Source organism: Zootoca vivipara, chromosome 4, assembly GCF_965207765.1.
Source record: "Zootoca vivipara chromosome 4, rZooViv2.hap1.1, whole genome shotgun sequence".
NCBI classification, from domain to species: domain Eukaryota; kingdom Metazoa; phylum Chordata; class Lepidosauria; order Squamata; family Lacertidae; genus Zootoca; species Zootoca vivipara.
The window spans coordinates 102681590-102694480 of record NC_142587.1 but is presented as its reverse complement, the minus strand read 5'-3'; the positions used below and the strand labels follow the sequence as shown (position 1 = coordinate 102694480).

Sequence of the window (12891 nt, the reverse complement as noted above, 5' to 3'; positions counted from 1 at the left end):
CCTTAAGAATGGATAGGTTTGATCTTCTTGCAGTCCATGGGACTCTCAAGAGTCTCCTCCAGCACCATAATTCAAAAGCATCAATTCTTCGGCGATCAGCCTTCTTTATGGTCCAGCTCTCACTTCCATACATCACTACTGGGAAAACCATAGCTTTAACTATACGGACCTTTGTCGGCAAGGTGATGTCTCTGCTTTTTAAGATGCTGTCTAGGTTTGTCATTGCTTTTCTCCCAAGAAGCAGGCGTCTTTTAATTTCGTGACTGCTGTCACCATCTGCAGTGATCAAGGAGCCCAAGAAAGTAAAATCTCTCACTGCCTCCATTTCTTCCCCTTCTATTTGCCAGGAGGTGATGGGACCAGTGGCCATGATCTTGGTTTTTTTGATGTTGAGCTTCAGACCATATTTTGCGCTCTCCTCTTTCACCCTCTTTAAAAGGTTCTTTAATTCCTCCTCGCTTTCTGCCATCAAGGTTGTGTCATCTGCATATCTGAGCTTGTTGATATTTCTTCCGGCAATCTTAATTCCGTCTTGGGATTCATCTAGTCCAGCCTTTCGCATGATGAATTCTGCATATAAGTTAAATAAGCAGGGAGACAATATACAACCTTGTCGTACTCCTTTCCCAATTTTGAACCAATCAGTTGTTCCATATCCAGTTCTAACTGTAGCTTCTTGTCCCACATAGAGATTTCTCAGGAGACAGATGAGGTGATCAGGCACTCCCATTTCTTTAAGAACTTGCCATAGTTTGCTGTGGTCGACACAGTCAAAGGCTTTTGCATAGTCAATGAAGCAGAAGTAGATGTTTTTCTGGAACTCTCTAGCTTTCTCCATAATCCAGCGCATGTTTGCTATTTGGTCTCTGGTTCCTCTGCCCTTTCGAAATCCAGCTTGCACTTCTGGGAGTTCTCGGTCCACATACTGCCTAAGCCTGCCTTGTAGAATTTTAAGCATAACCTTGCTAGCGTGTGAAATGAGCGCAATTGTGCGGTAGTTGGAGCATTCTTTGGCACTGCCCTTCTTTGGAATTGGGATGTAGACTGATCTTCTCCAATCCTCTGGCCATTGCTGAGTTTTCCAAACTTGCTGGCATATTGGGTGTAGCACCTTAACAGCATCATCTTTTAAAATTTTAAATAGTTCGGCTGGAATATCATCACTTCCACTGGCCTTGTTATTAGCAGTGCTTTCTAAGGCCCATTTGACTTCACTCTCCAAGATGTCTGGCTCAAGGTCAGCAACCACACTACCTGGGGTGTACGAGACCTCCATATCTTTCTGGTATAATTCCTCTGTGTATTCTTGCCACCTCTTCTTGATGTCTTCTGCTTCTGTTAGGTCCTTACCACTTTTGTCCTTGATTATGGTAATCTCTGTACGAAATGTTCCTTTCATATCTCCAATTTTCTTGAACAGATCTCTGGTTTTCCCCATTCTGTTGTTTTCCTCTATTTCTTTGCATTGCTCATTTAAGAAGACCCTCTTGTCTCTCCTTGCTGTTTTTTGGAAATCTGCATTCAGTTTCCTGTATCTTTCCCTATCTCCCTTGCATTTTGCTTGCCTCCTCTCCTCCGCTATTTGTAGGGCCTCGTTGGACAGCCATTTTGCTTTCTTGCATTTCCTTTTCCTTGGGATGGTTTTCGTTGCTGCCTCCTGTATAATGTTACGATGATGATAGGATAGCCATGTTCAAATATATAAAAGGATGTCATATAGAGGAGGGAGAAAGGTTGTTTTCTGCTGCTCCAGAGAAGCGGACACGAAGCAGTGGATTCAATCTACAAGGAAGAAGATTCCACCTGAACATTAGGAAGAACTTCCTGACAGTAAGAGCTGTTTGACAGTGGAATTTGCTGCCAAGGAGTGTGGTGGAGTCTCCTTTTTTGGAGGTCTTTAAGCAGAGTCTTGACAACCATCTGTCAGGAATGCTTTGATGGTGTTTCCTGCTTGGCAGGGGGTTGGACTGGATGGCCCTTGTGGTCTCTTCCAACTCTATGATTCTATGATGGTGTTTCCTGCTTGGCAGGGGGTTGGACTGGATGGCCCTTGTGGTCTCTTCCAACTCTATGTTTCTAGGACTCTAGCACTCGCCCGCCCCGCCCCTGTTTGTACGCCTGTTCAGCCCATGTCTTAAGCGCGCTAGGCGACTGGAGCACCTTCACCGACCTTCCGATCGCAGGAACAGAGACACAGCATTCCCGGAGAAGAGGTCCTGGTGCAGTGGACTCCCATCTGCTCATTGTGAGCACCAAAACTCAGCAGAGTAAAACAGAAGCAAAGCTGTGGAGGTTTTGAAGCACACCTAATTTATTTCTAATCACTACAGACATGCATGAGAGGAGCAGCTCTCATACAGCCATCTTATCTGTACGGGGGAGGGCTTATAGGGAACAGCCCCCCCCCTCATGTCGAGTTCCTCTCAGAGCAGCAAGTCCAGTAGCAGATCAGATTACAGGAGTCAGGAAGCAGGGGAGGGGGGAGAGGCTCTGACAGCATGCGAGAGCTTCAACATCGAGTAGAGAAGGAAGCAGCTGGGAGGAAATGACGGGATTGGCCACGGGAGAGCAGTCAGTCCTCCCCCCCCCAACGCCTGAATTGAGGCGCACGGCACCCTGTAGGGCGAGAGGGAGGTGCTTTGGGGTTCCCAAGCTGTTATGTTGGACGCAAAACAGAAAGAAGCCATTGCAAGGTTCTGACTCGGACTAAGCAGACATGTTTTCCAGACTCTTTGCACTGTAAATAGAATGCACAATAAAAATAAGACAAGCAGGTGTGGAGCGTCATTACTCAAGAGTAGCCGCAAGAACCTCTGACAATATCTCTACACAGATGAAAGCGAAAACCTTTTAGTACCAGAGATGGAAGAACCTACGAGCAGCTTCTGCCCCCTCCTTTCTCATAAGATGAAAGTTAAACAAAATATCAGGAGATTCTTGCAATAGGAGGGGTGAAAATGCCAACAGGCCCTCCTCCCAGGGGAAAGAGGAGTCTAGATTTTTCCGAAACAGAGCAACTTTATCTGCAAAAACTTTGCAAAATCACTGCAGGAGATCATGTGGCCCGTACCAGGCCCTGATGGAGCCGGTGGTTCCGTTAAATTGCGAACCACCTGAAAGAGTCTCCTGCTGCTGTTTTCTGGAGATGCAATAGAGGTGGTGAAGGTCTTCTTTGCCATCGCTATCGCCACTTGGTAGGCTCGATGTCATGGGATAAAACCACTCCTACCACTCTCTGGAAACCATTTGGATCCATTAAGTGGCAGGGGCAGACCATCCGAATCGGTCCCACCACCACCCTGCAGAGGGGAAGAGTCGCAATGAAGTCCAGTTGCACCAGGAAGTGATCTGACCATGGCACTGCGTTAGTTTGGCTTTTACTTAAGAGTCAGATCACCAACATCCATAGAAGTGAACATGAGGTCTGAGGCATGTCCGTGACTATGAGTTGGGCCAAACTTATTCAGGGACAGCCCCATGGAGGCCATGTTTCCACAAAGTACCAAGCGGCCCCTTGTAAAGTCGTATCGGAGTGGATGTTACAATCCTCCATGACAACAAACTAGGTGCCTCCAGGAGAACATCTGCCACGACCTGAAGCAGCTCAGGCAGGGAATCCTTGGTGCAGCGGGGAGGTCGGTACACCAAAAGGAATCCTGTACTGCCCCTATTGCCCAACTTCCAGAACATGCACTCAGAGAACCGTGTCTTCCCAATAGGACGCCTGGTGCAAGCGAATGACTTCCTAAAAATCACTGCAACCCCCCTGCCTCCTCACATCACCCGAGTTGCTGTGTGCTAGAGAAACCTGGTGGACAAGCAGTGGCAAGGACAGGCCCATCTGCTTCATCCAACTGAGTCTCCGTTACACATGCCAGGTCAAGTCCTCCATCCACGATCAAGTTGTAGATGACAGCCGTCTTGTGAGTCATTGACCTGGCATTGTACTGCAGCACCTTCAGGCCATGTGGGTCTCCCTTGCTGATTCCAGTATCCATCCGGTCAAGACCAGACCCGGAGGCAGGGATAGTCCTCAAACAATGACTAAACCTGCCTCCTCGGGAATTACATGGTCTGGTCTTAGTGTAACTCCTCCTCCTACTCGTGATCAGATGTCCCAGTGCATCCCTCCCTGTGGAACCTGCCCCAGCCATTCTGTTGGATGGGACCCACTCCCAGGCAGCCCTGACCCCTCCCCTTAATCAGCTGCCCTTAAGAGGCCTGTCAGGTCCCTTCCTGGACCAGATGGAGAGAGGCAGGGATGGGACTTACAAGCGATCACAGCAGGGGTTGCCTGCAAATGGGGTGAGCAGTTCCTTCATCCAAGTCATTTATAAAGACGTTGAACAACAACGGGCTCAGGACAGAACTCTGCAGCATCCCTATTGTCACTTTCCCCCAGGATGATGAGGACCCATGAAGGAGTCCTCTTTGGGTTCGGTCAGTCTAATCCACCTAACAGTTACCTCATTCAGCCCACATTTTACCAGCTTACGCACATAAATATTGCGGGGACAAGATGCACTATTTCCACAGCAGTCCCCTGAACAACAAAGTTTGTAACTCCATCCAAAAAAAGGGGAGTATTTCTCTGGCTTGACTTGTGTTTGAGAAAGTCATGCTTTCATCCTGTGTGTTTATGTTGTAAAATCTTCGGATGAAGGGCACATAAATTTTAAAAATGATAAGAAGGATATTGATAAGCTGGAACATGTCCAATGGAAGGACATTTATGTATTTAATTTGCATAACACACGACCCAGTGGTGCCGACTTGAATAAAATACTGTTGGGGGGCCAGGTAAGGACCACCTTGCACAATCAATCACATGATGCATGCCCCCCATTGGAATGATAATGCCTATCAACTGGGGGGTGGCCCCATCAAATATTTTGTTGGGGGGGGCAAAGACCCCTCGGCCTCTTACAGTTGGCTCCTATTCCCCACACCCACAGGTCTCAGGACGATTACAACATGAAAAGGCTATATAAAAACACAAAATATACATCTGTAACCCCCCCCTCCCCACCACATTTTAAAAGGGCATTAGATGTCAATCAACCAAAGGCCTGGTTAAAATGGTGCATATTGGCATGACGTCTAAAGCTATACTGAAGGGTTTTTCTGAACTATGTATGGATTCTCTGATGCCGAGTGAGATGGGAGCTCTGGCTGAAGCTCTTTCCACATTCCACGCACTGATAGGGTTTCTCTCCTGTATGAATTCTCCGATGGGAAGTGAGATAGGAGCTGGTACTGAAGCTCTTTCCACATTCCACAAACTGATAGGGTTTCTCCCCTGTATGAATTCTTTGATGTTTAGTGAGATGGGAGCTTATACTGCAGCTCTTTCCACATTCCAGACACTGATAGGGTTTCTCCCCTGTATGAATTCTTTGATGTTTAGTGAGATGGGAGCTTGTACTGCAGCTCTTTCCACATTCCAGACACTGATAGGGTTTCTCCCCTGTATGAATTCTTTGATGGTTAGTGAGATGGGAGCTCTGACTGAAGCTCTTTTCACATTCCATACACTGATAGGGTTTCTCCCCTGTATGAATTCTTTGATGGGAAGTTAGGGAGGAGCTCGTACTGAAGCTCTTTCCACATTCCATGGACTGATAGGGTTTCTCCCCTGTATGAATTCTTTGATGCTTAGTGAGATTGGAGCTCTTACTGAAGCTCTTTCCACATTCCACACACTGATAGGGTTTCTCCCCTCTGAATTATTTTATGCCTAGTGAGATGGGAGCTCGTACTGAAGCTCTTTCCACATTCCACACACTGATAGGGTTTCTCCCCTGTATGAATTCTTTGATGTTTAGTGAGATGGGAGCTCATACTGAAGCTCTTTCCACATTCCAGACACTGATAGGGTTTCTCCCCTGTATGAATTCTTTGATGGTTAGTGAGATGGGAGCTCGTACTGAAGCTCTTTCCACATTCCACACACTGATAGGGTTTCTCCCCTGTATGAATTCTCTGATGCTTATTGAGATCGGACCTCGTACTGAAGCTCTTTCCACATTCCAAGCACTGATATGGTTTCTCCCCTCTGTGACCTCTTTGATGGGAAGTTAGGGAGGAGCTCGTACTGAAGCTCTTTCCACATTCCACACACTGATAGGGTTTCTCCCCTGTATGAATTCTCTGATGCTTAGTGAGAGAGTTGCTCTGACTGAAGCTCTTTTCACATTCCACACACTTATAGGGTTTCTCCCCTGTATGAATTATTTGATGGGAAGTGAGAGAGTTGCTCTGACTGAAGCTCTTTCCACATTCCACACACTGATAGGGTTTCTCCCCAGTATGAATTATTTGATGCTTAGTGAGATTGGTGCTCGTACTGAAGCTCTTTCCACATTCCACACACTTATAGTGTTTCTTTCCAATGAGATTTCTTTTTGGGGATGTTGAATGGGAGTTCTGACTGCAGCTCTCTCCACACTCCAATTTTTTGTGTGGCTTCTCCTCTCTGGGGATTTTGTCATATTCACCCTTGTTCTCAATTTCCAATTCATCAGAATCTGCAATGGAGACAAAAAGGGATTAGAGTCTCAGGGACAAATGCAGAAGAACTGAAGGAAGTTGGGTGTGTGTTAATTACCTTTGTGATTTGTCATTAACCAACATATTTATTATTAGATTCTGATGCAGGGGTGTCAAACTCAAATTCATCGGGGGCGACATCAGCAGTTTGGTCACCCTCAAAGGGCTGGCTGTATTTGTAGGACTATGTGTCCACTCTTTATTATCATAAATTATTGTCACTGCATTCAATTATTACTGTTTTTTGTAATAATGTAAGTAATAACTAGCTCTGAAAGCAGAAACATAGTCAGAATAATGGCAAGTAGATATTCAAATGTACAATTATTGTACAATTTATGTATTTATGTATTGAAAAGATCTATTAGAAATACAGATAATAGCAACAATAAAAATACCACAGCGCTAGCCCTTTCCTCAAAACACAGTCAGTTCCCATCTGCCAGCAGGGAGGGAGCCCATCTAGCTTCCCTAGGCAGGGAGTTCCAAAGTTCTCTGGGAGGACTAGAGACCTTTTTTAAAAAATGAAAGCTCAGCGTCTGGGGTTGGGGAAGAGGTTGGGTTGGGGTAGCCATGGAAGGAGGCTCCTCTTCACGGGGGTCTGTCTGTGGCTGCTCAAGAGGGAGGCTTGGAGAGAGGGGATGTATTTGGACAGCAGGTTTCAGAGCTCCAGCAGGTGCCCCCAGCAAAAGGGTTGCCCTTTGGCTTGATGGGGGAGGGCTTTGTCTTGCAGGGGATGAAAGACCCACAAGGTGCACACACACACACACACACACACACACACACACACACACACACACACCTGCATCGGTCATCTAACCCAACACCCTGCAATGCAGGAATCCTGGCAGCTTTTCCCTGGCAGCAACTCCAGGCAGGGCTGAAAGCTGGAGAGCTGTTGCTGCCAACCAGTGTTGGCTGCACTGAGGGAGATGGACTGTCCCAGGATCTGGCAGGCTCCTCTGTGCCTCATCTTTGGGAACAGACATGGCATGTCCTCTCTGGCCAGCTGACACCTAGAGCCTGCCTGTGGCGCTCTGGATCGCCTCCCTGGGCTCTCAGCCAGGTAGGGGCTGAAGGGCTCCTTGGGGGGCTGAAGAGCTGAAGCAGGAGCCTTGGGGGTCCTGTTAGGGGCTGGGGTGGTGGGGCAAGTGTTTCCTTGCAAAGGTGGCCCTTCAAAGGTGCAGGGGAGAGGAGGGGCTGAGAGGGAAATAGAGAGAGGGGGGAGGGGGAAATAGCGAGCGAGAGGGAGGGAGGGAGGGAACTGTTAGCCAGCGGGGAAAGCAAACGGCAGGCACGCCCGATCAACTGCACAGGCACTTCACAGAAATTACTAGGAAGTCGCCCTCCTCCTGCACATGCTTGCTTGTCCTGAGGACATGGGGCTTCCTGAGTGTTGTCCCTGCACAAGTTGGCAGCGCCGAGCTCTGCCGCGGGACAAATAAAGGGGGTGAGAGGCTGTGCCTTCTCTGTCCTGAGCCCCAAAGCCAACCGCGAGGACCTCGCCCGCCCTTTGCCGCTTCCTGCTTGAGGCTAACAGTTCCAGTTCCTCTCTCTGCCCTTCCCTTAGTGCCGCCGCCGCCCCGCACTCCGAGCGGCTTACTCATGGCACTCACCTCCCGCTGCCTCAGAGCAAGGCTCAGAGCCGGCTCAGAGCCGGGCGTGCTTGCTAACGGCAGATTAGCAGCGCCACTAGCCAATGGGGCCTCAGATTCAACTTTGTGTCCCGCCCTTTCCTCCGGAAGCGGCGCCCAGGCCGCCCATGTGACCGCGCGGGCGAGCGGCCGCCCAACGGCGAGCGGCGGGCCACAGCACGAGGTCTGGCGGGCCGGATTAGGCCCCCGGGCCTTGTCTCTGACACCCGTTTTCTGATGGGTTGTTGTTGAATGTTGCTTAGTTTGTGCAAGGGGGTGGGCTTACAGGGAACAGCCACCCCTCATCAAATCCAGCTCTTCAAACGGCGGAGGGACAGGAGACAGGAAGGAGGAAGTGAGCGGAGTGGGCCAGGGCTCAGGTAGCATCCAAGAGTACCACCTGCAGCCTGTGATACCAGCGAGGAAGGAGGGGCCAGCGGAGAGGTCTAGCGGGGAAGCAACAGAGCGGCGTCCTTTCGAATTCACCCCGGAACGGAGGCGATCAGTGGCTCACAAATGCAGGGGGTGGAGATTTGGGGTCCCCAAACTACTCTGCTGGGGGAGGAGCCGAAAAGCGCCATTGGGAGAATCTGATAGCACTGAGTAGCCATGTTTTCATGAAGCTCTTGCACTGTAAATAACTTTCACAATAAAAGTATTAAAGACAAGATGGTTTGGAGTGTCATTGCTCGAGGGTAGCCAGCAACCTCCCTGACAGCTTGATATACAGTAGTGGCCAAAATTGTGGAAGCCTTTTGGAAACGAGTGTATTTCAGAAGTTTGTTGTCTCAAAATACCACTTCTTTTGGAGTAATACCATTAAATTATATACCAATGTAAAGGTAATTTAATCAATTATGTAAAGCAACATAGTTTGTTCAGTTATCTGTATTCTATCAAAACATATAGCCAAATAACCAGAAAAAGGAAGCACAACTTGCTTAGGTGGACTTTTGTCAGTGTGTTATGTGATTGCTATCAAGTTGGTTGGGTTTTTTTGCGTTCTTTCATTTAGTGAGTTTGTAAAAGATAATAAAATTAAAGAAATGGCACAAAGAGTTGATTGGTCACCCAGAGAGCGATGTAAAATAGTACTATTAAGTGAACAAGGCTACAGTTATGAAGAAATTAGATGAAAGATTGGGAAAAACTAAACTGAAGTTGGCATTTCTATGTTTTTGAAGAGGTATAAGGAGACTCAGCCACTACAAAATCAGACTGGTAAAGGCAGGAAAAGGTGCAGAAAGGCAAGTGATGATCGAAGAATGGAGAAACTGTCCCTACATGACCAAAGAATATCATCTGGGTGTCTACAAGATGACATGGCACAATGTAATGTGAAGTTGAGTGCAAGGACTGGTCTAAATGCTAGAATTCTAAGGAAAACCCATTGTTATCTCTCCATCAAAGCTTTAAAAGCTTGAATCCATGTTAAGTGGACAGTGGAACAATGGGACAGTGTTATTTGGAGCAATGAGACCCAAATCTCCTTGCTTGGTAGTGATGGCATGAAATACGCGAGGAGAAGAATCGGATAAGATTTACATCCTACTTGCATTACACCGACCGTGAAACACCCAGATAGTGTGAAGATTTGGGGTTGTATGACAGCAAAAGGTGTGGGCAGAATTTGCATCATTAATGGGAATGTAAATGTCCCAAAATACATAAATGAAATACTTGAGCAAAAATTGAAGTGTTCTGCATGTGGTCTTTTCCCAGATACCAAAGCGTTTATATATAAAATTATGAATATTTGTGTCAGGGGACTCCCTACAGGGAACCAGCCCCCATCATCCTGACGTCCACCTCGCCAAGCACAGGGAGCAGTGGCGGCTCTGAAGCAGCCAGAGGGGGAGGAAGAGACTTGGAGGGAGAGAGAAATCAGAGTGAGGAACAATGGGAAAGCTCGGGGGGGCGGGGCGGAGAGATGCAGACAGGGGCTCAGGGATGTTGCAGAGCCAGGGCACCTACAGATCAGGGAGGAAACTGAGAGGGCATCGCTCCTTCCGGCGCAAGAAGTAAGGAGAGCGCCGTGATGCAGGTCAAGGGGGAGGCGTTTTGGGGTGCCCCGACTACTTTGCTGGCGTAGGAACAGACGTACGCCATTGCTGGATTCTGATTCGGGATGAGAGGTCATGTTTTTAGCTGTCTCTACACTGTAAATAATTAGCACAATAAACATCTTTGAAGACAAACTGGTCTCTAGCGGAGTTACTCCGGAGTAGCCACGATGACCCTCTGACAACAATCCGGCAATCATTGTTTGTAGGGGGTGCTGTTGAGCTCTGTGAAAATATATGAGGTTTGTCACATAGAGGTATTTTTTGAATTTCCAGGCAGATATTATGATCCCACAGGGAGCCTTACCAAGAGAGGCCACGATCCCACAATTCTCTTCCATGACATCCTTATGCAGAGCTCTCTGGTCAGGATCCAGCAATGCCCACTCCTCCTCCGTGAAACAAACAGCGACATCTTCAAAGCACACTGGACCCTTTAAAAAAAAGGGAAATGTTCTCCTAAGACAGGATCAATATTAGCTGCTACACAATGCTCTGTTCTTTCTTTCCTGTTAATTGCTGTCTTGTTTCAATAGGATTCCTTTGCTGCATGTTTTAATTATGGATGCCTATTTTAATGTTTTAATGGAATTCTTTTATTCTGCGTTTTAATTATGGGTGTTTGTCTTTGTGCAAATAGGTGATACTCCTCCTTGTGTTTTTCAAGTCATTCTCCCTACGCAAGCATTCCAGTTTCCCCGATGGAAGGATCCACTTTCTCCTCTCCTCATGAACTGTTCTGGGGAGGTTCCCTCCCAAGCCCTAGAGCCAAATTCCAGGGGTTCATGGGGGCATGGAGGGGGAGGGGGGACAGGCCCCATTTTGCAGCAGACGGGGCTGGTTAGGTGAATTCTGGCCACTATTTGATCTCGTTTGTCCACTGCTTAGAAGCCAATTTTAGCATTCAGTGATCAATCTAGAAATAGAAGAAGCCTAGTTTGGATGGCCATCTGTCTTGGATGATCTAGCTGAGATTCCTGCAATGCAGGGGGTTGGACTTGATGACCCTTGGGGTCCCTTTCAACTCTAGGATTCCATGAAAACTGCCACTACAAATGAATCCTACTGGCGACATTCAGAACAAAACTTAAGCCTAAATTGTTTATACAACAAGGAGTAGCAATGGGCTTCCAAATCCACTCCAAGTGTGGCAAACGTTTTCATGAGAAGCTTTGATTGGAATCACATTCTAAATAATAACCCTTTTAAAGATTACATTTTGTTTTATGGACGTTATATAGACAATCTGGTTTTTATTTTTTCCGAGAATATCTACAGTAGGTTTGATCAGTGGATGAATAATGTGAGTCCATACTTAACTTTCGAAGGGGCTTGTATTTCTCAGGAGACAGATGAGGTGATCAGGCACTCCCATTTCTTTAAGAACTTGCCATAGTTTGTTGTGGTCGACACAGTCAAAGGCTTTTGCATAGTCAATGAAGCAGAAGTAGACGTTTTTCTGGAACTCTCTAGCTTTCTCCATAATCCAGCGCATGAATCAAATCCCTTATGAATACACAGTGGAAGTGAGGAACAGGTTTAAGGATTTAGATTTGGTGGACAGAGTGCCTGAAGAACTATGGATGGAGGCTCGTAACATTATACAGGAGGCAGCAATGAAAACCATCCCAAGGAAAAGGAAATGCAAGAAAGCAAAATGGCTGTCCAACGAGGCCTTACAAATAGCGGAGGAGAGGAGGCAAGCAAAATGCAAGGGAGAAAGGGAAAGATACAGGAAACTGAATGCAGATTTCCAAAAAACAGCAAGGAGAGACAAGAGGGTCTTCTTAAATGAGCAATGCAAAGAAACAGAGGAAAACAATAGAATGGGGAAAACCAGAGATCTGTTCAAGAAAATTGGAGATATGAAAGGAACATTTCGTACAAAGATTACCATAATCAAGGACAAAAGTGGTAAGGACCTAACAGAAGCAGAAGACATCAAGAAGAGGTGGCAAGAATACACAGAGGAATTATACCAGAAACATATGTAGGTCTCGTACACCCCAGGTAGTGTGGTTGCTGACCTTGAGCCAGACATATTGGAGAGTGAAGTCAAATGGGCCTTAGAAAGCACTGCTAATAACAAGGCCAGTGGAAGTGATGATATTCCAGCTGAACTATTTAAAATTTTAAAAGATGATGCTGTTAAGGTGCTACACCCAATATGCCAGCAAGTTTGGAAAACTCAGCAATGGCCAGAGGATTAGAGAAGCTCAGTCTACATCCCAATTCCAAAGAAGGGCAGTGCCAAAGAATGCTCCAACTACCGCACAATTGCGCTCATTTCACACGCTAGCAAGGTTATGCTTAAAATTCTACAAGGCAGGCTTAGGCAGTATGTGGACCGAGAACTCCCAGAAGTGCAAGCTGGATTTCGAAGGGGCAGAGGAACCAGAGACCAAATAGCAAACATGCGCTGGATTATGGAGAAAGCTAGAGAGTTCCAGAAAAACTCTCCAGCCGCCAGCAAACGATTTCTATTCTCATTCTGGGGCAAAATTCTCAACTCGAGGTAACTCTTCCAGGTTAGCGGAGTTTGTAACCTGAAATGTTTGTAACCTGAGGCCGTTCGTAAGTAGAGGTTCTACTGTATACAAAAGTATATCATTTCCTCTTCCAGAAATGCTTAATTGCTAATTCAA

General features: G+C 46.9%; 2 protein-coding genes across 2 annotated transcripts in view; both read right to left on the bottom strand.

Moving 5' to 3' along the window:
* LOC148686099 (uncharacterized) overlaps positions 1–12891 on the bottom strand; it is a 580325-nt gene that overhangs the window by 30521 nt on the left and 536913 nt on the right. The window contains exon 7 of the mRNA XM_088668900.1: positions 5760–6055. Coding sequence (XP_088525026.1) covers positions 5760–6055 — 296 coding nt within the window. The remainder of the gene's footprint in view (positions 1–5759; positions 6056–12891) is intronic.
* The window catches only part of LOC118078417 (uncharacterized), a 295133-nt gene that overhangs the window by 101037 nt on the left and 181205 nt on the right, over positions 1–12891 (bottom strand). The gene's annotated exons all lie outside the window — the stretch shown is intronic.